Source organism: Melanostigma gelatinosum (genome assembly GCF_949748355.1).
Source record: "Melanostigma gelatinosum genome assembly, chromosome: 15".
NCBI classification, from domain to species: Eukaryota; Metazoa; Chordata; class Actinopteri; order Perciformes; family Zoarcidae; genus Melanostigma; species Melanostigma gelatinosum.
In genome coordinates this window covers 19,024,951-19,051,672 of record NC_136648.1, presented here as the reverse complement: position 1 = coordinate 19,051,672, position 26,722 = coordinate 19,024,951, and the positions used below count along the sequence as shown (strand labels likewise).

The 26,722-nt window shown below is 44.7% G+C and overlaps 1 protein-coding gene across 1 annotated transcript in view; it reads right to left on the bottom strand.

The window, feature by feature from the left end:
• carmil3 (capping protein regulator and myosin 1 linker 3) overlaps nucleotides 1–26,722 on the bottom strand; it is a gene marked incomplete at both ends in the record, with an annotated part of 60,999 nt that overhangs the window by 6,098 nt on the left and 28,179 nt on the right. Inside the window, 19 exons of the mRNA XM_079284947.1 lie at nucleotides 1,342–1,421; nucleotides 1,931–2,118; nucleotides 2,454–2,520; nucleotides 3,784–3,909; nucleotides 5,943–6,030; nucleotides 6,131–6,306; nucleotides 7,056–7,169; nucleotides 8,052–8,171; nucleotides 8,297–8,395; nucleotides 9,788–9,881; nucleotides 10,205–10,273; nucleotides 11,300–11,472; nucleotides 12,920–12,974; nucleotides 13,063–13,159; nucleotides 14,299–14,380; nucleotides 14,488–14,557; nucleotides 17,218–17,322; nucleotides 21,172–21,248; nucleotides 25,620–25,697. Of these exons, the coding sequence (XP_079141073.1) occupies nucleotides 1,342–1,421; nucleotides 1,931–2,118; nucleotides 2,454–2,520; nucleotides 3,784–3,909; nucleotides 5,943–6,030; nucleotides 6,131–6,306; nucleotides 7,056–7,169; nucleotides 8,052–8,171; nucleotides 8,297–8,395; nucleotides 9,788–9,881; nucleotides 10,205–10,273; nucleotides 11,300–11,472; nucleotides 12,920–12,974; nucleotides 13,063–13,159; nucleotides 14,299–14,380; nucleotides 14,488–14,557; nucleotides 17,218–17,322; nucleotides 21,172–21,248; nucleotides 25,620–25,697 (1,958 nt within the window). The remainder of the gene's footprint in view (nucleotides 1–1,341; nucleotides 1,422–1,930; nucleotides 2,119–2,453; nucleotides 2,521–3,783; nucleotides 3,910–5,942; nucleotides 6,031–6,130; nucleotides 6,307–7,055; nucleotides 7,170–8,051; nucleotides 8,172–8,296; nucleotides 8,396–9,787; nucleotides 9,882–10,204; nucleotides 10,274–11,299; nucleotides 11,473–12,919; nucleotides 12,975–13,062; nucleotides 13,160–14,298; nucleotides 14,381–14,487; nucleotides 14,558–17,217; nucleotides 17,323–21,171; nucleotides 21,249–25,619; nucleotides 25,698–26,722) is intronic.

The following is a 26,722-nucleotide window of genomic DNA, read 5'->3' as shown; positions in this document are numbered from 1 at the left end:
CTCCTCTACATGTTTGGCAAAGTGCTTCAGGAGCATGCCGCTCATTCATCATCACTACCAGTACGTGACATGAGAGCATAACAGCATGGCCCGTTGTCCTGCATGTAGAATGAACTGTACGGAGCATACAGGAGGACCGCCTCTTAGGTGCGTTTTAACATATTGTTATTTTTGGTGCAGCGGTTTGGTAAGTTTTATGTAAGACACAGATTCACATCTTCATACACGGCTAATATGATGCGTTTAGACACACGTTTAAAACGACCCCTTTAATTAAAGAGGTTTCTATCATTCCGCTCTATTTGGATGAAATGTATGAAATGATTCTCTCCAATTAAAAACAATGTGATGGAACACTGATAACATTTCCATTTAATTTTTACTGAAACACATTACGTTCACCGAAGGGAGAAACAAACAAACTCAGAAGCGTTCTCCCGTAATTATGAATTGCATTCATCACAATTCTAACTCAGTGTCTCATGATTACAGTTCAGCATATTGTAATTAAAACATTTTTTTATATGATAATTATGAGAAGACGATCCCATAACTATGATTAAAACGATCAGTCAGGGTTTAGGAAGACAGGCCGTGATGATTCTGCCTTTTCCCTTCATGGTTGGCGGCTCTGGGAGACACTGATAGTCACTGACTGCACGGCAATAATCATACCGAGTGGCAACACATTGCCCCGGAAACATAAGTTATTGAGGTGACAAACATAAGTTAAGATTTACTTAAAACGTGCATTCAAATGATTGTTTTGCCTGCTTGGTGGCAGCGGTGGGGAGATATTATCATATTTGAACTCGACATGGCAAGCAGTGCATTTACACATCTAGCGGATGCTGAGGAACACAGGCATTGGTTTGGGTTCCTGTTCATGGCCACCTGCTGACCGTTCCCACTAGTTGCTATATCCACCAGCTCCTCGCTAACTTTGTGCCCTTTGTTGTTTCCTCGTAAATAAAGAAAGCTTCTGTCTACATTCAGTGTTGCTCACCAGAACGCAATGTGTGTGTTCTTAACAATCATGCTGAATGCATTTCCTTCCTTATGAATAATTTGCAAAGCCAGCTGTTCTCATAAACTTCAAACGTGCTTTGTTTACATCCATGTTTTCTAGCTTGCAGTCTGCATCCTCCTTGTATCAACAGTCCATATTTCATATGTGTAATAACTCAGTCTGAATATATCTTATTTTAGTTTTTGTCAGTATTTATTTTATCGATGCTTTGCTGCTCCATTGTGTTGTTGTTGGAGCGTTACCGCCACCTGTACATCAGAGGAATAGTTTGAAAGCACTGGCTGAATGTGCAAGCTGACGTTGTGAGCTACCTGTCGGGTAGAACTCTCTTGCTGTAGAAGTCAGGCAGTCCATCCTCCAGCATACTGACCCCTCCGTTCTCCGAACTATGCTACACACACACACACACACACGCATAACAGGAAACAAATAGAATAACAGGATAACAATGATCAATCTGCCATGTCGACAAAAAACTGAAAGGCTGACAAACGGAAAACGAGATAAATAACAACAGTTCACGCAAAGAACGCAAGAGATAAAAAGAAAGCCTTGACAACTAAACATCTCGGGTTTACTTTCTCACCTCAACGCGCCTCTGAAGCTCGTTGGTGAAAACACACGGACTGAGCATCATGCTGCAGCGTGACGTCCACAATTGGGGCAGTTAAACATATACAGTGGTGCCGCTAGCGTAGTAAAAACTTTCCCTTCCAGCTGCCATAAAAAGATCCAGATGCCATACACAGTTTAAAAAAAAGCTACAAATCTGTTGATGGGGGAGAAACTGCCCTTTGGAGTTTCCCCCGTTACAAGAAGCTCGAGGGAAAGCCGCTTCCTGCCAACTGAAGCTCAGAGTGAGGTCAAAGGTCACTGCCACGCCGTTTGCCACCGACTTACAGATTCCGGGGGAGGGTGACCCGCTCTGTGTCTCCGGGGCGGGCGAGGCCTGACGTGGGTCACGTGACGCAAGGGCGAGCCGTTGGTCGGGAGGGTGGACAGACACTCCCATGATGCCGAGTGGGTAAGAGGGGCAGAGTGGGGTGGGGCTGAGGGGGTAGGAGAGGGACTGGGCTCATCACCTAGACCTACAACAAGACAAAATAATGTTATTTACAGCGACAAATATGAAAACCGTCCATGGCCTTTAGTTTAGTGGCCCTGTGAGGCAGAAAATGGATGAAATGGAGAAGACACTCTGCTGTTCTTAGACCATCACCACTAGTGGGGCAAAAATGTCAAGTTGGGCCCGACGGCTGTATCACAGAGAAGGCCATGCTATCACTTAAAAAGGGTTTAATCCTCCAATATTTAGATAGCGCATGCAAGATTACATACACTGGTTAATAACACAGTCACTACTGTGAGAAAAGTTAAAGCACCGCTCGACCCTGAGCCTGCGAGTCGAGGCACAAGAACTCACTCTGTCGGGTGGAGACGGGACGGATTCTTCTAGTCCGGGAGCTCCTCTTCTTAAGAGCCATTGTGTCCTTTTGTCAAAGGAGACAAACGCATATTGAGCAGTGACTTTATTTCCAACACTATATCTGTCACAGCTCTGCCACCATTATCCTGTTTTGTCCATCTCTCACTCACCTTATCAGTTTATTCAGTGCACCTGCCAGTCACACCCACCTCGTCGGCTCATTACTCTCACCGGCTCACTCTGCTGCATCACTAAACCCCAGTCACACACCCACTCACTGCCAGATCATTTTCATGTCTGCCCGCCCGTGTGGCTCGTCCTGTTCCCGGGTTTCCCCGGCTGCCTGCCCTGCCTCATTCCCCCGTCTCTTGTCTCGTCTGTGGATTCCCTCTTGTGTTCCTGTAAGTTTCCTGTTCCGATCTCTTTATCCATTAAATACCTGCTTCACTCAACTTCTAGTCTTGTCTGCATTTGAGTCCTCCACCACATCCCGTGACAACATCTAAATATTGTAACACAGACGGGACAACAACGCACAAAGCAAGCAAAGAGAATAAGTGGGTTACGTATTGCATTTCCACATTAATAAATGACCAGTATATTGAAACCATAACTGTCCTGAACAACCAAAAACAAAAAGAATGCTGTGACTGTATTTCAGAGGAAATCGGTTTGGTTGTTTTAAGGACTGTTCCTCCTGAAAAAGTGGAGGAAAGATGAAGAAGATTACTTCCAACATGTTTATCCTCTTCAGTAAAGGAGAGAAGAGAGACACGGTACGAAGAAGTGGAAATCAGCATCTTCTCTGCGGTGGGAAGCTACAGGGATTATGGGAAATGTGAGCTGCGTTCCAAATCGCATAGGTTTTCTTTCTGCTTTTAGTACACACTGCTGCTGCTGCTGCCCCATGCAGTATGCATTCAGTTGGGATATACTATTATGTCATAACGCTGCACCTTGAACTTCCTTCTTGCTCATTTATCTGCTGTGCAGATGATTGTGAGTCAGAAACGCATGCTGGCTCGCAAGAAATGTCAGCTGATGCAGCAGGACATCCTGGTGTACATGCTGAAAGTGCTTACTTTCTCCATTCAATAGCTCAAAATCCAAATGGTATTTAATCCACAGGATTGGCTACAGTAGAAAGGTAGCAATGCACATTTCAGAAGCTGAAACTAGTGAATTCACTCGACCTAAACTATCAGCTGATACTCACAATTGTTGTCATCCAACAACTGCTAGGTAATGCTGAATAACCCTACACATGTGTACCTCTGGATTAAAAAGGAAATTCACTAGTTACACATATCATCAGCATGTCACTTACTATTCCCAGGTTGACGCTGAAGTCCTCATCAGGGAAATCCAGAGACTCCATTATTCTGGACTGTCTGACAGTGCGTTTCCCCGTTCCGACGTCATCCCAGCGCTTCACCTGAGACACCTGCCTCAGCTGATGCAACACACACACACACACACACACACACACACACACACACACACACACACACACACACACACACACACACACACACACACACACACACACACACACACACACACACACACACACACACACACACACACACTTCGACTCAATCTCAGAGGCCAAGCGCGTCCGCCGCTGTACACAAGACGCTCCCAATCAAAGCAGAGGATACTTTGCTGTAGTTTTGCGAAGCCCATGAAGAACAAGGATAAAACGCAATATCTGGTGTATTAAAGCAAAGTGAGGCGTGATAGAGGACAAACTCGCACTGCAGCAAAACAGAGAAAAAGAAAATGAGATCGACGACAGAGGGGCTGAATGGAATGCAAAACAGAGCAGGGCGAGGCAGCGTTATTGCCAGACGTCTATTTTTTTTGCATCTTTTTTCACCGGCTTAATTTTAAACAATTCAATTTTATGGAGAGGGGAAGCCGCAGGGGTCCAATCACGTCCTTAATGGACACAAATCCACTTGTCTTGTTGTCTCTGAGTGCAATATTCTCCCAGAAAAGCTGCTCGATACTTACAACCCTTCATCCTGATATGGTAATGACACAGCAGCTGAAATAAATAAAGAGTGCCTACTTCGCTTTGAAGATGCTAAAAAGCTCAAGCATTCAAGGCATCGGATTTGAATGGGCGCTCCATTTTTCCATTTTACAGACGCTCTTTCGTGCTGTAGGGGTCCAATAATGAGCTTCTGCTACTACCGGTTCTTAACTCACCAAATTGAATCTTAAATGTTATAATTTTCTCGAGTGGTGACTTTGACTTCTAAGTGTGATCTGGAGGCATTTCCTGGTCGACGCTCACTTAAATCTCTGCACTGCACTGATGTAGCTGGAAGCAAAGTTGTACTTATCTGGCAACATTTGATCAATAGTGCGTGTGATCATAAACAGACTTTTTAGAATACTGATGTTTTCTGCTTACGCTGTAAAGACTCAGTGTGTTCGGATTAATCCATGACTCATCTTACTCTGCAAAGACACTGACTAACAACATGTACTGAATCATCATGTCGCACACAAACACACCGCACAAGCCAGAGAATGCTTTTGTAGAAGCGGCAGTAGGTTGCTCATGGATCATCATTCATAAATATGTTGTTTTTGATGAGCAGCAAGGAACGGTATTAAACGCTGATGGATCCTCTCAAAGTGTGGAAACGATCCAACCAATGAAAAGAAGTCTGAGTCAGAGGGCGTGCCCGCATCCTGTCAATCACTTCTGGAGGTGGAGTTTAGATCAATGTCAGGGTCGTGATTCTTTGAGGACATTTATACAGATGTGGTCTCTTTCCTCACAAAATGACTGACATTTATTGTTTTCGGAGGGCAAAATAATGCTGTCTTCTGCTTATGAAGTGAGGGATTTCTGTTGTTTTGCCAAAATGCCGGATGGTTGATGCAGATGCACGAACTGACAAGGAGACAAGCCGATGTAAACATCGCCGAAGTGGAGCTCCGGCATGGACTTGGCGGAATTTTCGTGACTGAAATACGGCGGCGGACGCTGTATATGGATCGCAAGCGCCGAAAAACCTGCAGTTTGATTTCATATCTTTGTTTTGTTTCAGTTGAGAGGTGATCCAAATATTGGCTTTCTTTAGAACAGAAGGAAATGTGACCGGCTTGCGCTGCGTCTCTATGGAGAGTCCAGTGCGAGCCGCCATGTTGGCCCGTTGCTCTGCCCTCAAAACTATGAATTGCAGATTTATCTTGAGCAACATTAAGGAATAGTTCCAACATTTATTGAAACACTCGTCTGAATTCAAAGCTGAAATCTGTAATGTTATGTGATTAATACAATGTTATGATCCATTGTTATAGATCGGTGTTGTGAAACACTTTTTTTTTTTAAATACCAATTTCACGTTAATGCGATGAACTAGATCCCAAATCGTCTTTGCTGTGAAAGTTATAGATTTCAGTTTTAAACGTTTTTGCTCTAAGTTTCTCCAAAGAAGTCATGCAGAAAGGGGGCATTACCAGTACCAGGGTTTTATGGGTGGTGTACAGCTCTTGTAGAATCTGATCCACGATGGAGTTGGTCAGGTAGGAGACCACAGACAACTTCACCTCCCTGAAAAGAGGAGAGAGAGAAGGAAAACAGAGGATGGAGTGAGAATGAAAGTCACTACCTTGGCTCGACTTTGAATGGCTTCACTCATCCTCCTCCTTACTCCAGCGCTCTGTTGATATCCTCAGCCGCTCTCTCCATGAGGGCGTTGCGGATGGCGGAGCGCGGGATCGATACTTGCTCGGAGATGGACGAGAGAGGCGTGCTGAGTCTCTCAGCGGCTGAGCAGGACATTGGACACAGCTCGTGGCACAAGGACACCATCGAGTCCACCACCACCTGGAGACGGTTGAACCGAGACATGCGTCACACACACACACACACACACACACACACACACACACACACACACACACACACACATTCCTAATACATACACAGTCATGATTCTCTGGTTCCAAAGCATTTCATTATTCATGCACGGTGTTTCTTTATCTGCTCGCTGAGGTTCTTCACCCAGCTCCTTTGCTCTGACTTGTCGTCATCTTTTATTTATGTGCATTGCAGCAATCCATTCATCCGTGTATCAACTACTAACGATTCAGACGATCCGCTCCGCCCTCTTCCAGATCCAACTTCGTCCGTTCACGCCGAAGTTGGACACTTGCGCATGAAGTGAATTATTGCATATTGATCTGGACCTTGGGCAATTAAAAATATAGCCTTCTGCGTGACGGCAAAAATTTGAAAGCACTAACAGAAATGCAAATTATTCACAAGTTGAAATTCAATAGAGAGTATCCAAGAGTCCTCCTCGGGGTGCGCTGCTTTTTTATCTTTTTGACTGCGCTGTGCTGCTGACTCCCCACGGGAACAGAACGCAACTACAAGAAATATTAAACTGTTGCTGTGAATTTAAATGCTACATTTCTTTTGAAGTCAGCACACCTGCACCCCCCCCACACACACACACACTTAATGGGCAATTTAAATGCAACTAGTCCAGAGCTCCACTACTGTTTAAAATACGGATGCATCGGGGAATGGCTGGTGTCTGCGATTACGGCCACAGTCCCCCCCCGACATACCTGCAGCTCTTTGTCGGCAGCCTTGGCCAGTTCTCCAGCCAGAGCGTCCAGTCGCTGCTTGACGGGGCCGTCCACTGACAACACATGGGCCAACTCACACAGGGAGGGATACAGCTGATGCACACACAGGCAAGAGAAGAGGTTAGCGTCGGTGGAGGAACCATCGAGTGTCAAAGGGAATGTTGTCGTTAAGCTTCTGAAAGTTATATTCTATGTGATATATGCTTGGATTATTATTGTTACAGTAACAGTTACAGGTGGAGCTTACTTTGACGACATTACATTCAGTTGGTTTAATCAATAAAATAAATCATCATAATCTAGGAGCTGATATGTTTTGTGTACCAATTTGTCTATTTTCAGCCATAAATTATTTTGATGTAAATGAACACATTTTGGGTTGCCAGGTTGTGGAAAATCTCTCTAGATCCACTAACCTTTGATGTTGGCTCATTAGACAGTGAGAAGCCTGTGACCCTTATTATGACTTAAAGGTACAGGAAACTCAAAATCTTGAATTTGTAGCTACTAGGTGCTAATTATGCTAAGTTGTCTTGCCATCAGCTCGTAAAATATCCCCAATTGCTGTTGTTTCTTTACCTACATTTGGTTATCTTTATTGTAGCCCATCTGGCTCCAGCTCAGCTCCATCACAGAGAGAAACGGCTCTAAATAGGAACACTGCTCCACCTGGGAGTCTCCTTTGATGTGTGAGTGACAGTCATTAGTCTAATTAGAGTTGAAAATATGTTTTAACGATCCGCAGAGCTGAGAGGAGCTGCAAAGAGTCGGGTGATAAATATCTGAGGGTTTGTCACGAGCCTCTCACAAGTAGACATGTGATCCATTGCCAATATAAAACTATTATTTTAACAATTGTAGACAATTGACTAGACAAACTACATACTTCCTAAGTTTCTGTGTCTCACATCCTTAGATATAAAACGAGTCAGAGTTTAGACACACACACGAGATATAAAGCGGTAGTCCACTCACAGCTCTCGAGTCCCGGGCTTCTTTGAGGATCTGCCTGGCCGTCTGGACCTCCTCTCCTTCCTCGCTGCCTTTCAGGACACACAACTGCTGCTGCACGCGCACACACAGACGCTCCATCACCTGCGCACACGTGAGACGCAAGTCAAACAAACTTCAATGCACGTAATCGTATTACAAACGGTACACACCAACATTAAAAACACAAACTTCTTCCACCAGCATGTGCACAAAATACAGACACGCACTTGTTCGGCAGTGCTGGTGACGAGGCCTTGGTGCAGCCTGAGAGCCTGTTTCTGGGAGAAACGCTGAGTCTGGTTGTTCCGAAGCAGGGCACGCTGGATCTGACAGACACACACACACACGCACACACACACACACACACACACACACACGAAAAACAGAGAGGAGTACTGGTGATGACAGGTGTTTACCAAGCACAGTGTGCAGGAAACGGGAGGCAGGGCTATTTGCATGGTCATAAGGAGACTGAGGAGAGTTCTGATCCACAGAAATAAAAGGGATGCCTTTGATTTATTTTCCTGACTCAGCAGGAGGAGGTGTTCCCTGCTTCATCATCTTATGTAAGGAAAGGTGGACTCAAGAGCTTTGCAAAACAATGTGCAGACAAACAAGAAGCTCAACCCAAGTTTAAGCTTCATACACACACATACATATTCATACGCACACTTAAGATCAGAACCAGGAAATGATACATTAGGCTACTTCCACAGCGGATCCATTTATCATGCTAGAAATAACTTAAAGCCAAAACATTGTTTTAAAACAACGACAACAACAACTATGTCTGCATGAAAAGATGTACAAAGATATATTATATATTCGCTAATGCTAATCGCGGTTAGCATTTCCCCATTGGCCGTAATGTTAAAATTAGCTTAGAAGCTAGCGACATGTTATGATGTTCATAGAAGAAGACAACTTTAGTCCTGTTAAAAGCATCTTGCTGTTCAACGGGGACACCTGCGGCTTATAGACCAGTGCGGCGTATCTATGTACAAATTATTTTTTCTTTTAAAAATCGGCTGGCGCGGCCTATATACCGGTGCGCTCTATAGTCCAGAAAGTACGGTACTCACTTTTAAAAAGCTTGATGTTTGGCATTCTTGCTTGAAAAATAACATAAATGATTGACTGATTAGCAAGTTGGTTGCCAATACATTTTTTGTCAATTTACTAATTGTTTCAGTTCTTCGTTCATCACATTGATTGGTGGTCTTAAAGCTATATCTACACGAATAGGTCATGACATTTGTGCTGTTCATAATATTGTTCCCCATGGGAATATGTTGCATTTATCAATCACTCTTAACCTAGAGCATCTCTTTCACATTATTGAAAATGGAGAAACAGTGAAAAGCTTGCCTGCTCTCTGAATACAGCATAAACTGAGCCACTGTAACTTTAGTCGTCAGTGGATCACTGGATACAGAAGCATATGCAATCTCTTCTGCATCGTACTGGTTAGATATTGTGAAAAATAATTGTCTTTTCATGCAAACGTATTTATGGCACACATCCCGTGCAGGGTTTCCACAACAGCAATTTAATAATCTATCAAAACATCCGCATGAAATCATCACTTCCAATGCACAGGCAGATTACAGTCATTCATCAACGCCATGAATCATCATCCCAGTGGTCATTAGGATTTTGAGAACATGACGGTGCAAATTCAGACATCACAAAGGGAAGGAACAAAAAGCTCCTCTCACCTTGGTCAGGGCTTGGTCCGTCCTCTCCGGGGCGCTGCGGTGCGCCTGAGTGACATCACCGAGGGGGAGGGGCATGTACTGAAGGGTGAAGTTGCTATTAGGCGGAGAGGAAGAGGGAAGAAAAGATTATGTTACCCTTGCAATAACAAACAGGAAACACCCAGGGCACTTATAAGAGTTGTCTCCAATTCCCTAATATGCAAATACACCCACACACCCGTGTACAGCACACACACACCCTCTAAAAAAAAAACATGACAGTTTGACTGGCATGCACGTCAATGAAGTGATGAAACACTGTGCAATAGTAAACATTGTACAGAGATGGTTGTCTGATTTTCATGTGGGTGTGTGAGTGATCCGTTTTATGTGTGCACCCCCCCTCCCCCTTCTTGCCGCGTGTTGTGTTCATCTTACTGCTCCAGCGCTCTCGCCACATCTTGGAAGCCGGTCGCCGTGGTGTTGTTGCGATCCCACGTCACACTCCTGAGAGGGATCAAACCAGCGGGAAATAAGAGGGGAGACCGACATGGGGAGGAGGAAGAAGAAGAAGAAGAAGAAGAAGCAGATGAGTCACTTTCTGATCCTCCTTAAAACACACACACACACACACACACACACACAGCAGCCTTACTTATCTGCACAAACGCATCACAGACAGATCAACAAGACATTCATCTTTCTTTTTTTTGCTACATGCATCGAACGAGTCCATATCGCTACATTAAGAATGCACGAACAACCGCCTTGCAGCTAATGAGCTTCTGCTATTTCACAGTGCAGATGCTCCACCTACACTCCGCACTGTCTGACTCCTCTAATGTATCAGTCATTCTAGGCCCCTCTTTCCTATCCATCCTCCTCCTCCATCTCCTCTCCTTCCCTCGACTCGCTCTGTCCTAGAAATTCAATCAGCTCAACCCAAATCCCGGTCTTTAGGTGGTCTCCCTCTCCCGTCCCTTCGTAACTTCTCTCCATCTCGAGGCCATATCCAGCCATTTCCCTCATCCTAATACTTCCATCCAACCCCCCCTCCCCCCGGCTCGCTTCTGCCCCCCCCCCCCTCGCTCTTTCTGCCCATCTCACGAGTTTCCACCTGCTCCTCACTTTTCTCCACCTCCAAAACCACACATCTTCCCTCAGTCTCTTCTTTTCTGGTGCAATACATTGTATGCCTGAAGGCCATTTCCCCTCCCTGCACCGATTCTCCCCTCTATCCCTCCAACTGCTCAGTCTTACCTTCTTATCCCCAACATGGTTTTACTTTCCCCCTCCTCAATCTTTGAAGCAATGCACTGAACCCACTGTTCTGCCTCTCAGCAACCTCAGTATATGATCTCCTCATACTATACCCAACATAGAAATGTTCTCTCCGACCCTATTCTTTCATCTTTCCTCTAACACCCCTTTCTTTCTTAGCTCATCCTGCTGTGTAACAGTGGGCTCTGATCTGCAAGGAAATCCCTCCTTTGCGCCCATTAAACACACACACACACACACACACACACACACCTGAGAGTTGTGTTGATCTGCAGGGCTTTGCTGAGCATCTTGGCCCCGGAGTCCTCCAGGAGGTTGCCGCTCAGGTCCACCTTCCGCAGGCAGGTGTTGGAGCCCAAGGCGTTGACCAGCACCGTGCCCCGCTGGCGAAGCCTCGAGTCAGCCAGCGAGAGGGACTGCAGGGCCTGAGAGGAGCGAGCACGGAGGACACAAGATGGAAGACGATGAACTTTAAAAAGGTTGAAATAAATGTGAGGTTTCCTTTATTTTTTGAAATATCTGGAAATGTCAGTGTTTTAATGATCACGACAAAAAAATGGTAGAACCTGGTTTTCATCCAAGTTTCTGTATTATTGATTTTCGAAAATCAATAATAAAAAAACCTGGATGAATATCAGACTTTTAAAAGCTTAAACCCTCAGCAGCTCAATTGATTGTTTTTGTACGTGCCTAGAAAGACCCATTGTATCATAATAAACTGCTTATGTGCACAGAACTCTGCATGCATTCGGACTTTATCTACAAGTGGTGAACGGTGTCTTCTTCCAGTGGAGACACATTACAACTTTTAGTTAAACACACAAATAATACCAATCATGTTCAAATTGGTTGAAAACATTTCAAAAAACAAGTTTTTCAGTGAAATGAAAGTCTGATCACGTTTTTTGAATTTACAAACGTTTTTAAGATGAGAACCAACATATTCATCAAGTCTCCCATAACCAATCATGTTAAGTTCTATGGAAACAGGACTTATAGTCCATGATACGTGAAAACCAAAAAAATACTTGTATTGGCTTTCGAAGCAGGAGTTAGACGCCATCCCTCTCTCATGTCCGTATGCTAGCGGCTGGTTCGAATAAAGAATTAAAAACAAGCAGGAATTGCCTTCGTACAGCTTAAACAAACGAAATAGAACGTTATCTAATGAGCTTTAGAGATTGGTGGACTGTGTTACCCTCGGACAGAGCCAGGCTCGCTCTTTCCCTCTGCTTCCAGTCTTTTTTCTAAGCTAAGCTAAGCTAAGCTAACCATCTCCTGGTTTGTTCCCGTTTTCTCACTTTCGATGCTCGCAGCCTCCTGCGACTCATGTGTGTTATCATGGAGCCCTGGATCAAATCTGTGCAGGATGCGCACACACAGATGATTCTGATGTCCGTGTTGTCATCACTCACCGGGCGACTTAACGAACAGTACCTTGTTGTACTTCCTTTAAACTTTGACCCACATCTGTGCTTCTGTTAGTGTGCTTGCACACGTGCATCCCACCGTACTGAGCGCGAGAGAGCATTGTTGTGAGCTATCGCCATCAACCGTGGTAAATAATTGAGTAAGCAACTTGTCACGCTGGATTTGCAGAGCGGAGAGCAGAGGGAGCCCCGGGAGACCAAATGAATCTTGTGCGGGGGCTCCATAGACAGCGTGACATCGTGTGCCTGTTCGCACCTTGTGTGTGGCAGGTGGGAAAACTGCGCTTAAATGCACACGAATGAGGACACGGGAATTTAAACGGTGACGTGTGTTCGTGCGTGCGGCTACAAACCCGCGAGGCGCACGTGTGCGTAGGCGTGCATCTGCGCGGAACGCCGCTGAGGATTTGTGTACAATATGTTACATAACAATCCAACTCACACACTCTTCCTCTTGCACCAAATGAACCAGTTTCTGCAGAGTCTCATCCAGCACCCTGAGGAGGCGGAGAGAAGAGGAAAACATTCATCATCGGGATCCACTTCGCAGCCATCTGGACCGCTGGTCCCCCGCGTGGTCCGTACCTGCCCTTGATGTTGAAGTTCTTCCCCAGCATCAGGTGTTTGAGGGAGGGGTGCCGCGAGAACGCTGGGATGACAGCCAGCAAGTCAGCATCCAAACCTGCGCACAACACACACACACACACACACACTTCACTGGTGCAACGTCAGGAATACTGTGCTCTCCGTAACATCTGTAAAAACCCACTTCCAAATCCATGTTTGATTACATCTTACCGAAGAGCATGACACTTTAAGAGCGTTACAGGGACAGTGTGGATGTTTTAAAGCGGGGTAGTATGACTTATTTATCCATAGTTGGTGTACATCCCTACAGGAGAAGACTGAAAAGCCTCATTCAGAGAGCAAAAATATCTGTGTTTAAATAAAAAAAAGTGAGTTCATTCTCGACACGACAGAGCAGGGCTGGTTAAGCGTCGAAGGTTGTTGGAAAGTAAAAACTCCAGCAGCACTGAGAATAACTGTGTTGTAAGACCAACGTGCGTTCTACATACGACAATCGTTGTCAGACCTCTTTTCATATATATATTATTTATATTTCATTTTCCATGTACCTTGAGAAGGAGAGTTTGAATAGAAGTTGGATTCCTCTTTAATCTGGTCATTCGTTACTTTCAAACAATCAAATCAAACATGTTGAGGACATCTTTTGCTATAAAACGTTATTTTAAAACATTATTCCAATACTCATAAGATTTTAACAGCAGGATGATATGATGGTTGTATGTCGGGAGCCGTGGGCAGAATGTTGCTGTTCTGTGCGGTAGAGGCTGAGGCTGATATCCGTATTTAGTTTGTGGAATGGGCCAAGCTCCATAATGCTGGATCCTACAATTCCCAGAATGCAACTCGGTAAGCTTTCTTTTTAGCTTTCTAATCGCTGTTTTAAGAGCCCAGGCTCTCTGTTAAAAATGTTAAATTAACTTAAATCTGAGATAACCGCAGACTGCTATCACAGGATGAGCTGACTGAACTTCATGTGGAAAATCTGTGCAGTTACCCTTTAGTTTAAAGTTTAAACGGTTGATTCACTACGTCTGCTCTATCAAGATGCATTTAAAATGAAAGACTGCACACGCCGGTATCCAGACCACTATAGATCAACAGGGTTTCAAACACTGCAATGTGTCTTCATCTGAAACTCTAATTCAGATTAAGCCTGAGTCTATTTTATGTGTGTGTGTGTGTGTGTGTGTGTGTGTGTGTGTGTGTGTGTGTGTGTGTGTGTGTGTGTGTCACCGTTATCAGAGATGTCTAAAGTCCCCACGCATGAAACTCGAGGAAACAGCTCCTGAATCACCCCGGCGCCGGCTGACCTCAACTGTGGGAGGAAGACGGAGAGGAGTGAGACGTGACGGGATAGCCCCGAGCGCCCATCTATGACGAAGATGAGCGAGTGCACTTACAGCACAGACTAACAGAGCATACCTCACAGCTGCTGATGTCCAGGTGTAAATCAGAGACATGAGGGTTATTGGACAGACCTAGGAACAGAGCCCTGAGGGAAAACACAGGCAGGGTAGGATGGGAAGAGAGAGAGACGGAACGGAGGGAAAAAGAAGAGCGAGAGAGGGGGGATTAAGAAAAAATCAGATAAGGAGAGTGGAGTGAGCAGAAAGATAGGTGGATAAGAAGAAAAGGAGAAACAAAGGGCAATTAATGGAAAAGGCAAGGCGAAAATGACAGAGAAAAAGATCAATCCCACATAAATCCAATTGCTTCTTTTCCTCCCTCGAGCAGCCTGAGCAGATCCTCTGCCCTGCCCCCCACCCTGCACCGCGTTCTCCTCTGCTCACCTAAAAGTTTTAGAGTCATCTTCAAAGGACTTACAGAAGAGTAGCTCAAAAAAACACAACAACAAAAAACTAAAATCTTCAATATCTATTCTGGGGAAGTGGCCAATTGTTGCTGATGCGCGCGCAGCCCAGCTGGAAACAAAAGGAAGAGTCTATTTGCACATCAAGGCTCAGCTGGAGGTTGATCTCGTGCAACGAATACACATTTAAGAGTTATGCGCCATGAGGAGGTAATGAGGAGGAGTGCTAAGTGGGGAGTCCGCTCCGTCCAGTTTGGCTGAGATCCATCACGCGGCGCGCAATCATCTCTATTTGTTGTTGGCAGTTTGCTTTGTTTACTCCGCTATTGATTGCAGTTCTTGGCTAGGAGCAGCTCACAGCGGGCTACGCACCTAACAGAGAGACTGTAATGTAGCAGCACTCGAGTCTATTCTCTGAGGGAAACATGCTTTTGGTTTGGCTCCTTCAGCCTGGTTTAGCTACAGTCAGATCTCCCGAAGCTGCACAAAGACACGTCAGCGGGGTGGACACCAGCCAATACGGGGGCTTCAATCTGTGTCCTCTTATTGAAGGCCAGTTGACCAGCATCCACCGCCGAGGACAAACGTTTGAAACCAACCGCGGGCCTTGGTGGTCGAATCTCACCGATGGTTTGGATGCAAACTGCACTCCGTATGGTACGAGCTATTTTAGTGTTCAAGCCTCACACAATGAAAAGAAAGATCTTTTATTTCAAGAGTCTCTTCTTTAACTGTTTGGATATAAAATGGAAAAGGGCTTCAGCAGTGATCCTAGCTGGGTGTGATTTAGACGGTGCTTTAAACTAAAGCGCCTCACAGCATCACGAGTGGACATATTTTTAGCACGAGTGGCCTCAGTTTATTCCTCGCCACATTCAAGTTTTGACTAAATATCGTCAGCAGCACAAATGCCTGTTGACACAGAGGCGGCATCAGTTAACAACAGCCGCGAACGCACTAAGAGCTGAGCGGTTAGAAATAATGGGCTACATGAGCTGCCGGACAAACTACTTATATCATGAACCCTCTTCGTGGCTGAACACATCTCCACATTTATATGAGCGTGCAGCTGGAACCTGAGAAGCAACACGTCTCCTACGCCTCCACATTGGCTCACCTGCAGCATTTCATTTATTAATGGGCATATTACATTTCCTTTACTCCTACGTGCGTGACAAATGATAGATATGATGAAAGATGTTTTGTTACTATTCAATAAAATGTTTTTTGTCAGCAACACATTTGTTTCCAACATTCTCATAATATCTAAATATAGCCTAAGACAGCATCTAAGATCTGTATCTGACTTCATCCATCACTTCCTATTCATTCAACGTGTCATACGGCGACATACTTTGTTTTACAATCGTGACTTTAGTCGTCTTTCTCACAGCTTAATATAGTCTGACGTGTGTCTCGGTGCATCCACTTGGCTCTTATTGCAGCATACTTTGCCAGCTCGGCGTGTGCATTCTGTCCAGAGGTTCTCTGAATAAAGAAGAAGTCACAGTTTGCCAATAGGCTGTCACAGAGGGTGATACACGAGTCAAGGCTGATCACCATCAGAGGAATATTCATGACACGACCACACCAGGAACGTCACATCCAATGCTGGATTCTTTACACTTGGAGACGTCCCTCGACTCCCTTTGGATGTGGACTGAACATGCTTCTGGGTTGAGACGGGGCTTTGGTACCTTCATGACAATTGCACCTGGCACTGAATTACATTTTTACTTTTCACAGGTCACTTCCTCTAACCAAACCGGCCTTTAAACAAACCTCCGAGAAGGTGCTTCTCGGAGGTTTGTTCATTTTGCATTTATTTATTCACATCTCCAAGAGACGGATTTTGTAAGTAGCATGGCCATATGCATCTGTTGATACCTCCAAAGGTTGTTTGGGGGATACCATCTTGAATACATTTTTGGCGCATTTGCATTGTTTTTTTTTTTTGCTGTATGAAATTATAATTATTCATATACAGGACAACAAATGCAAAAGGGGTCAAACTGAACGGAGGTTACTGTAAGATGTACAGATGCTCCCTTATCGTCTGTTTGCAGTTGATTTGCATCATACACAGCATCTTTCAAAGCTCCCTCTAAATCCTCGCCTCGATTCCTTTCCTCGCCTCCTCGTGTCTTAGTCCCTCCCAACTGAGATGCGAGCGAAGGAGGCAAGGAAGAGAGAGACGAGGAGAGAGGGGTCGAGGCAACATCTCCTCGAGAAGCATTTTTAGGAATCGAGACATCCTTCAAGATGGCCCGCTGAGATTTACTCAGCAGGGCGGAGACGAGGAGGCACGCAAATAAAGAAACAAGAGGAGCGCAGTAACTCACCTCAGTGAATCAGGAGGGACTTTCACGGAGGCCAGGCTGACGTGGGTCAGGCTGAATGCGGAGCTGAAGAACTGGCGGAAAGTTGGCAGAGAATCTCTCGCTTTCCTGGAAAAGAACAGAGGACAGAAACAAAAGATAGGATTTGGAAAGTGTGTAGGAGTAGAAGGGAAGAGTGGGACATGAAAGATGGAGCGCGATCAATGAGGCAGTTAGACGGACAGAAAGGGAAAGGAGGTGAGCAGATGATTGGAGCCGATAAGGACAGCGACCGAGACATGGCGGCGGATGACAGAGGGAGCTGAAACTGAGAAGAGAGCCGTCAAAAGAGAGAGAAAAGGGAGAGGAAGAAGGGGAGAGTAGACAGATGCCGGCAGGTGACATTTAGGTCAGTATTATATCAAGCAGACACTGAAAAGGTGAAGTTGGCATTAATTAACTGCCAACAGTATAAAAGGTAAAGCTGACCAATTATTCAACCATCTGCTTGGCATATACAGCGCGTTAGCCTTTCATCAGAGAGGAAGGACACAGTGCGTGTGTGTGTGTTCAACATCCCTCCGAGAGCAGCGATACACGAGGAGGCCGGTCGTCTGCATTCTCGGGGTTGATGCAGCACACTGGTTACGAGCAGCGTTTACAACTTGTCATAGCAGCCAATCTGCCATTTCAGCCCCTTGCGGCGCAAATAATTCACCACAGGGGAGGATGAGGGAGACGGCGGGAGGAGGTGTGGGGGCGATGGATGAATTCTTCTTTCAGAGAAATGAGGTTTGTTTTTCAAGACAAGATTACCCGCTACCCCTCTTCAGCTGATGTAGAAAGAAAGACTTTTACTGTTTTGTTTCCCACCATCATCCCGATAAACAACAAGTACGGTCGTTTGAGACGAGGCACTTTGAATAGAATGTTTAACACGACTCATTTTAGTTATTCACACACGAGGCAAAAGTGACTTTCTTCAGAAAATCTAAGAGCGGCAAAAGAAGACAGAGAACCACTTATGTACAATAATTCTACGGCGTTTCCCTGATGGGAATGCTGTTAAGTTGTGCAGGTAGTTCGTCATAAAGAGTGTTGGACAAAGTTGAAACTGAAAAGTGACAATATTCAGCAAAGCCCCACGACAATCCATCCAACAGTTGTTGAGTCTGGAGCAACAAACAGACATTACGCTAAAGCAACTCCGCTAGTGGGGCTAGATAAATGACCTCACTGTTTGTGGAGTCTATTTCTGTGTGCATGCGAGGATGATTGGTACAGTGTGTTACAGCACAGAGATAGTGACCTTCACTCTAAATCCTGCTGACACTTCAAATAAGCGCCTAACTATGAGCTGCATTTTAGTGTGTTGACTATTTCCACAAGGGGATGAATAAAGTATCTTATATTCTATAAGAACACATTAACTTATGGGATTATAGTCTGCTCTACTCCGGCAGCGATATAAATCTCTTAATTTACTCATTCACACAGTCTGCGCTTCTCTTGGCAGCGCCTTCCTGCATTTGGCAGTTTAAACTGTTACTTTTAGACTTGATTAAGGGTTTAACTTCTTCATATTTGTCTAACATTATAGTTTTCTCTTTGTTTGTAAAAGATGCCGCTCTGCTGACAGTAGACTTTAGTTCAGCCAGACGGCCAAAAGAAACCCGGGGTGTGTTAAACTCGCTTCGTGGTACATCAACCAGCGCCTCCTTTAACCGACACTTCAGCTGCTTCATCTTGCTCCCGTACAAATACGCACCATGACTCAAGACCCGACATAAGATACTTAAATATCAAATGTTTCAACTGCACATTTTTTCCAGTTGTGACACAAAATTATTTCTCAAAAAATGTGCCCTTTTGTATTCAGCGTCATCATTTCATCTTATTTATTATAGGTTACATCCACAGAGAGTGGCCTTCAGAATAAAAGCCCACATCATGGCCTGACTGCCAACACCTCCGTTCAGTGTAAAACAACACATCAAAAAAACAATGAAAAGAAATGACTACACCCCACCAGTTTCTGTTCCGCTTCACCACATTCCTTTGTGCATATTGCACCTGTGAGCAGAAGCCCTCATTGTCCTTGTGCAACAAAACCACTGCTGTACACGGGCTGTTATGATTGCACTGTTAAAGAGGCCCCGATGACGTCTCTCATAACACTCCGACAAAACCACGTTAGCTTGGTTTAAAGATGAACCTGAATGCAACGAGAGGAAAAGGAATAAAAGAAAATGTGACTCAAAGACGAGGAAAAAAAAAAACAAAGCAGGAGAAAATCAAGTTATGAAGGGTAGGAAATGGAAAAGGTCATAAGGGAGTGAGCAATGGTAGGAGGCACAAAAAAAAGAAGCAAGATGAAGACATTAAGAAAGAAGCGAGGGGAAAACCCGGCAGCTGCATTACAAGCTGCCGTCATTGCTATTGTGATAACCTCCCAGTGCGTGGAACGCCAGCTCCTCTTTGACCCATGTGTGACGATTAGCATACCAGCCTGTCAGGACGCCGCTGATACAGAAAAGGCCTCTGTCGCATCAGTAGATAGTGTCACTGTCTGTCGCACTAAACGCTCTTCATGGAGCTGCATCAGCAATTTGTTACCGCACGTGTGTAACTGGAGCTACATGAACTGCTCGAAAGCGCTACTTCTGTGTCTGTGTGTGTGTGTGTGTGTGTGTGTGTGTGTGTGTGTGTGTGTGTGTGTGATGGGTGAAGGAGGGGTCTGAGGCAGCCCGTTCCATATTCATGAGCAGCAGCCGGGCGGTTCTTATCAGCCCGGTTCAGCTCCGTGGCTCTGTGTTGTCACCAGAACACGGCGGCCGTCTGCCCGGCAGCACTGAGCCGGAGAGTATTTAATAGCAGAAGCCCCACGACCGGCAAGAGGTGGGATGAACTATGGAGGGAGGGAGGGAGGCAGAAGGGAAGGAGGAGAGAGGATGTGAGGAGAAAGAGCAGTGGTAAAGGGGATGAAAGTTGGAGGAGTGATAAGGAGAGAGGAAGAGGAGAAAGGAATATAAGTGGAGAGAGAGGAGGAAGGAAAGAGGGGGAGATAAGGAAGTAAACAAGATGATTGAGTGAGGGAGGCAGAAAGCAAGAAGCGAGGGGTAAGAGAGGAGAAAACAGCCATGAAAAAGGGAGAGATAAAAACCAGACATTGAAGATAGATGGAGCGAGGATGTGTCCAGTAAAAGGAGCGCGGAATGCTGGGAAATTCAATCTTCGTCTTAATCATGAGAGAGCCGTGTGGTCAAGAGCTCCAGCAAGAGCTCCCATCATTAAAAAAAATACAGAATGAAGGGAGACCGGTGGAGAGGAGAAGAAGAGGTGCAGCCAGACGGATGCAAAAAGTAAAAGATGGATTGAGAGATGCAGCAGATACAAAGAAACGGGCCGAGAGAGAGCGAGAGATGCAGGCGTGGGAGCCTGGAACAATAATTCCCTTCTAAAATTAGCCTCATTTTTCACCAACTTCTTCCTCAGTAATTCTGGAATGCAATATGCTGAGCAGGGGAGCTCCTGGGGGACACGACATGATGAGAGCCGGAGCCGCTTCTGCCCGCTAGCTAGGCGCACACACACACACACACACACACACACACACAAAAAGACTTGTGGGCACAGAAACAAGTGCTTGACAGATGGAAAACTTGTTAGCAAACAGAGACATGTGTACATTAAAGACAGATGGGAACACATTCTGCACACACACACAAAAAAAATATATATGTATATGCTGCGAGCCAGAACAAATTAAGGGGGCGAGCCGAGCGTGCACGCTAATTACATCAGTGCGGTCTAGGGCTAAACACTAATCTACAGCAGAAAATAAATGAGGATGCTCCGCTCCTCCTGACTGGAAATCCTCCAGAGCCGCTTGGCTGAGTCAGAAGGAAGAAAAACGAAGTTCTTTCTGTACGGCGAGAAAAACTTTAACGGGGATTTACACCCGAGGTGAACGCCCACCTGTGAGAGAAGGAGTTCTTGGAGAGGTTCAGGTAGGAGAGGTCAGCGCAGCAGCCTCGCAGCAAGGACCCAAACAGCTGGCAGAGAAACAAGAGAGACAGAGACACAGTGATGAACGAGATGTTCACTACAGCAGAATGGGAGTGTGTTGTAGAACGGTTATCTTGGCTCTGGAGCGCTGCACAAATGATTAAAGCTGACACAAATGCAATTTGAACACACTAAAAAGAATGATGCTGCTGTATGTCCTTCTTGGCAGAAGCTTCTTCAATAAAAAGGTCCCTAAATGCATCATGCTCGCAGTAGACACGGCATTAAATAATAGAATTTCATAGAAGTCTGACTCTGCAAATTGGTGCGTGAAAAAATGAAAATCACAAATGAGACGTTACTGCTGGTCAAATCAGGACAAAGCAGTTGTTGCAGTTTGTTTTAGGATTTGTTTGATCCTTGTCATGCCATATTGTTTGGGTTTATACAGTAATACAACCTTTGTCATTACACACACTCTCTGAAATGAGATGCCACGTTATTACTGCGTTATTACTGCCACGTTATTACTGCGTGCACTTGAGCAAGGCACTTAAAAGTGTGCTTCTCTCTGAGACACTCAGTTTCAGTGGGAGTCAAATTAACTTTAAGGTGCTTTACAAGCAATTAATAAAAGCCTAGGATGTTTAAAGTAATGAAATAGAAGATGCATTGTACTGATCAACAGTGAAATGTTGACAACACAAAGTAGAGCAAAAAAGATTTTAAAAATGATAATTGAATAAGCACAAATAATAAAACCACCAAGACTATTAAAACTACTGCATAAAAGCCAGACTAGAAAGATGGGTTTTCAGTTCATGTATAAAAATATCAATATTTTCAGCTCCTCTTAGATCCTCTGGAAGGCTGTTCCAGCTGCTTGGAGCATAATTTCTGGAAGCATCATCGCCAAATGTTTCCATTGTAATGATTCATATACAGGACGACAACTGCAAAAGGGGTCAAACTGAACGGAGGTAACTGTAAGATGTACAGATGCTCCCTTATCTTCTGTTTGCAGTTGCTTTGCATCATAAACAGCATCTTTCAAAGGTCCCTCTAAATCCTCGCCTCCTTTCCTCGCCTCCTCGCGTCTTAGTCCCTCCCAACTGAGATGCGAGCGAAGGAGGCACTCCAGCCGAGTGGGCTCTGTGGAACGACTAAAAGAGAAGAAGAAGAGGATCTGAGGAGAACCGGAGGATCACAGGATTTGGATCGGGGAGTCATCGACTTGATGCTTACACTTTGGGATTAGCTGTGTACACTGGTGGAAAGTAGCTTTTACTCAATTCCATTATATTTTTATAGCCCAATATCACAAATCTGAAATTTGGGGAGAGAGGGGAGGGTTAATGCCCGTCAGCTGCAGCAGCTGAATGAACAGCAGACGCTGTGTTTCCACCAATCTTTCAAAGTGTGTGCGAGAAGCGCTCATCAGTCAGAGGAAGTCTACCAATTCCCGACAGTGCCAAACGGCCAATAACACGAGTAATTCTATTACCGGTACACTGAATCAGAATCAAGCTGAAACCAAACCAGCGAAATCAATAAAATGAATGAAAACCTGCGTAGGAAATGAATTGTGCCGTGTCAATCAAATGTCCCCTTGTTATAAGATCAATGTGACATCATGCAGCTCTACAACCATCCACCTACCTTCCATCAAAGTGCATATCCAATCAAGCCCTCGTCTCGTGACGATATGGCTCGATGTCAAACTACAAGCTTTTGCAAAGCACCAAACATTTAATATACAGGAATCTGGCTGTGATCCGTTTAATCTTGAAATAAAGATGAGATATGCACGTTTGCTGGACAGGAGAGAGCTCTCGGCAAATATGATCGGCATCAAAAAACAATTTCTTGCAAGACTTTTTGCAGCATCTCACCGCTTGTGAGAGGTTAAACTGTCGGGACAAATCCATTTTTCCACCCCTGGCAGTGTGATCCATCACGCAAATTGACTAATCGACCGGTGTTGGTACATCAACGCAGATTAAAAACAGGCGCTTATTAATAATTCAATCCAACAGCCCAACACTAAAAAAAGACAGATTCTCCTGCAGACAGTCTAAAAGGATGAACGACAATTAACAAAGCAGGTCATGAAGCAGCCATCACAGAGTGCACTCCTTCAGTCTCAAGGGGATTTTTAAAGGAGAATTAAGGGGAGACTAAGTTCAAGAACTTGCAAAGAAAGCAGAATAGATGCAAGGACTTCCACTCATGCACGTAATTCAATACAGAATTGATGGCCCACATTTACGGGGAGGAAGGAGGATTAGTTTCACGGGGTGGACGACTTCCTTCTGAAACTGATTCCTGCCTGACAAGCTGCCAGCTCCTTGGGGTTTAAACCTGCTCGAGTGAAGTGCAGCGAGGAAAGAAAGCAAACACGCACGCAGTAAAGTGCAAAGCATTGTGGTAAAAGTAAGTATAAGAAGTATTCGGATCCTTAACTTAAGGTGGAGTTGGCAATTCTGGAGAAAGACTGATGATCTTTGAACTCAACACCCAAACAAATACCCCCCTCCAGATTTACTGTCCCCCTCTCTTCTTACATGCGTTTCACTTTCCCTTGTCCTGTAAACGAGCACAAACGCCTGTTGCTGATTGGCTGGAATTGTGTTGTGTGGCCGTGTATGAAAACCTCTGGCTGCACCTTTAAAGCACCATGTTTTTACACTATTTTATGATTTACATCTTTCCCCAAACAGCCATTTAATGTGTTTACATTCTATAATTACCTCTTTATATGCTAGTTGTCTTATCAGTGGCGGAGTCCGCCATTTCCATGCTGGATCAACATCTCCTTCACACACACTAGGAAATGATTCATATAATCCCACATTACGATTGTAATTTAATGTAACCGATATCAGCCTCACTGTTTCACTGTTCACTCTGCTACAGCGGTGTCAGAGCTGTGTCAGATGCTAATGCTAACAGGAGATTTCTTACTGCTGCTAGCTCCCAGCACCTGGCGAAACACAGGGTGGCTTTTATTGTGAAGCGGTCACAGGAAACAAAATCGTATTTGTCACTGAAGTTAGCACACAGCGATAGTTGTCTTTAAGGTCATTTTGTTTTAAAAAATGTTCAAGAAACGAAACAAGAGAGAATGAGGCGGGTTGAACACTGGAACAGTTGCTTTTAGAAAATTCTTGAAACAAGTTTATCAGCATAAAAATAACCAGTTGAAATAATCCAATGCTAAACTTTTTCTTAAAAAATAAAATCCTCAATCCCAGACTAAAACAACTTGATAAGGAGGTTTCTTTTATAACTGAATAATGCATCATGTTTCAGAAGCCAATTATATATTTTGTATTAAATAATTAAAATATGGCAAGTTGAAACTACAGCTGTCGATATGCAATATGTGCTAGAGTAAAAAGTACAAAATGTCCCTCTAAAATATAGTGGAGTACAAGCATGATAAGGAAATAGTACCTCAAAGCTAGACTTAAGTACACGACTGGAGTAAATGTTCTTAAGTTGCAGCCCACCACTGAGAGGAACACTGTAATCAGCAATGGGGTTAAATCAAGTAGGTGAAAGTGTCGGTCTAAAACCTGCAGACCAGCAAGTACGCTTGATTTGTGACACGAGGACGCATCGTGGCGATGTGGCGAGTGTGGAGTTCCTCCATGTCAGCAAGCAGCGGCCCTGCTGAGGCATCGGAGAGCTACAGCACAAGTCTCAGTAGCTCTCTAGCTGACCTGCCAGCAGCAGGGAACACAATGAAATAAGATATTTATGTCTGTTCTATCGCAGGTGATCCTGTCAGCAGCAATGCAGCGCCGACAAAGCAGCAGCGCGACGGGACATTAACAGGAAACATGACCTCCCCTGCTCGGCCAGCACTATTCACAAACCTCTACATCTTCCAGAGGGGACGCAGACACTAAAAGAAACCTTGTGTGCTCGGTTGTAACTTTCAACACATTTCAACAGAGTCTTGTATATTCACACTGAACCAGGAACAACTGCCATCTCAGCGGTAACCAGCAGGGGCGGACAAAATTCAAGCGCGAGAGAAAGCGCTGTCATCCTCTCAGCCGTTAGTATGGCTGCAGACACGCCAACAACACAGACAAGTCATCCTTCTGAAGGGACAAAGATGTGAACAAACACATGAACCGAAGGCTCCCGTGTGCTCTTCATTCAATGCATCACAAGAGGCTGTACATTTCTATTGTCTATTGTGGAGCCTTCTAAGAGCATCACCCAAGACTTTACGCACAGATGAGCTCTAAGAGTCCACTGAGGTAACATTGTTTTTGTGTGGTGGGCCATTCATATTCAGGACGCTACCCCCCCCCTTCTGTTTCCTGACCTGAATCCCATCCAAGAGATGAGATCAGACGGGGATGGGTGAGATAGTGACCGTCACAGAGACAATGAGTACAAACCGAGTCCACGGTGCAGTCTGTCCCAGACAGGTCCAAGTGGACCAGGCAGTTGGGCTGGGCCAGGAACAGGTAGAGGTTCTGCACGGGAAGAACAGGATGAATGTGAAACATATTCATACATACATAGTGTGTATACAGTGCTTATAAAACAACATATTCATCGACCCTTGTGGGTGTTTTCATGTTTTGCAGCAGTCGATTTAATGTGGCTGTTTTGACACCGTTCAACAGAAAAAGACTCTCACGTCAAAGGGAGAAACAGATCCAGGATGAATTACTAGGCCTGTATCAAACCTCATATATATTCAAAACTAATATTGAGGTTTTCAAATGAAGCTTTGAACGTCTTTTGTCATATTCTATGACATCATCACCCTGAACAAAATGGAAAAAGCTTTTGTTATTGGATTGCGGCTACACCGGCCCGTTAATACAGGTGTGTGCTTCCCTTTGTGTGCGGCAAGTAGGAGAACAAATCCGTTCTCAGTGAAAATGTTGTTTTACACCAATAAATAAGGACTGAAGCCGGAGACTTTGCGAGATAAAAACATGTGGTGGATTTGGGAAGTCTATCAGTTTTCAATAAATTCTGACTTTTGGACTTAACCCTGCTCTGGAGATATTGGAAATATTTGGATCGCACAAGTCGGAAACGATCCTACACATGGTATAAAGCTAATGCCGAGCGTCGATTTAGCGGTGTCTTCTGGCAGGGAGGCCCTGAGGAGCGCTTCATCCACAGTGACGACACCAACATCTCTCTGAAAAGTTCAGAGACTTTGAAAAAAGAAGCGCTCGGAGCGGCTGCACGTGAAGCGCTCTTGTGTTGGCGCGCAAAAAAAGAAAAGAAAAGAAAAAGTTATAAGGCCACTTCGTCTTAATCTTGATCTGCAACTGTGAAGAAATACTGGGTTTAAACAGAATGATTCGACATGCAAATACAATATATAAATGAAGCGTCGAAGCTTTGAACGAGTCGGTGCCGCCCTATGAATTACAGACATAAGTTCAGCCCCTGAACCCCCCTTGAAGGACAGTTATAGCAATCATTGAGAAACGAAAGGCTCATGGCACAGCTGAGAATCTGCCTGGAGTAGGATGTC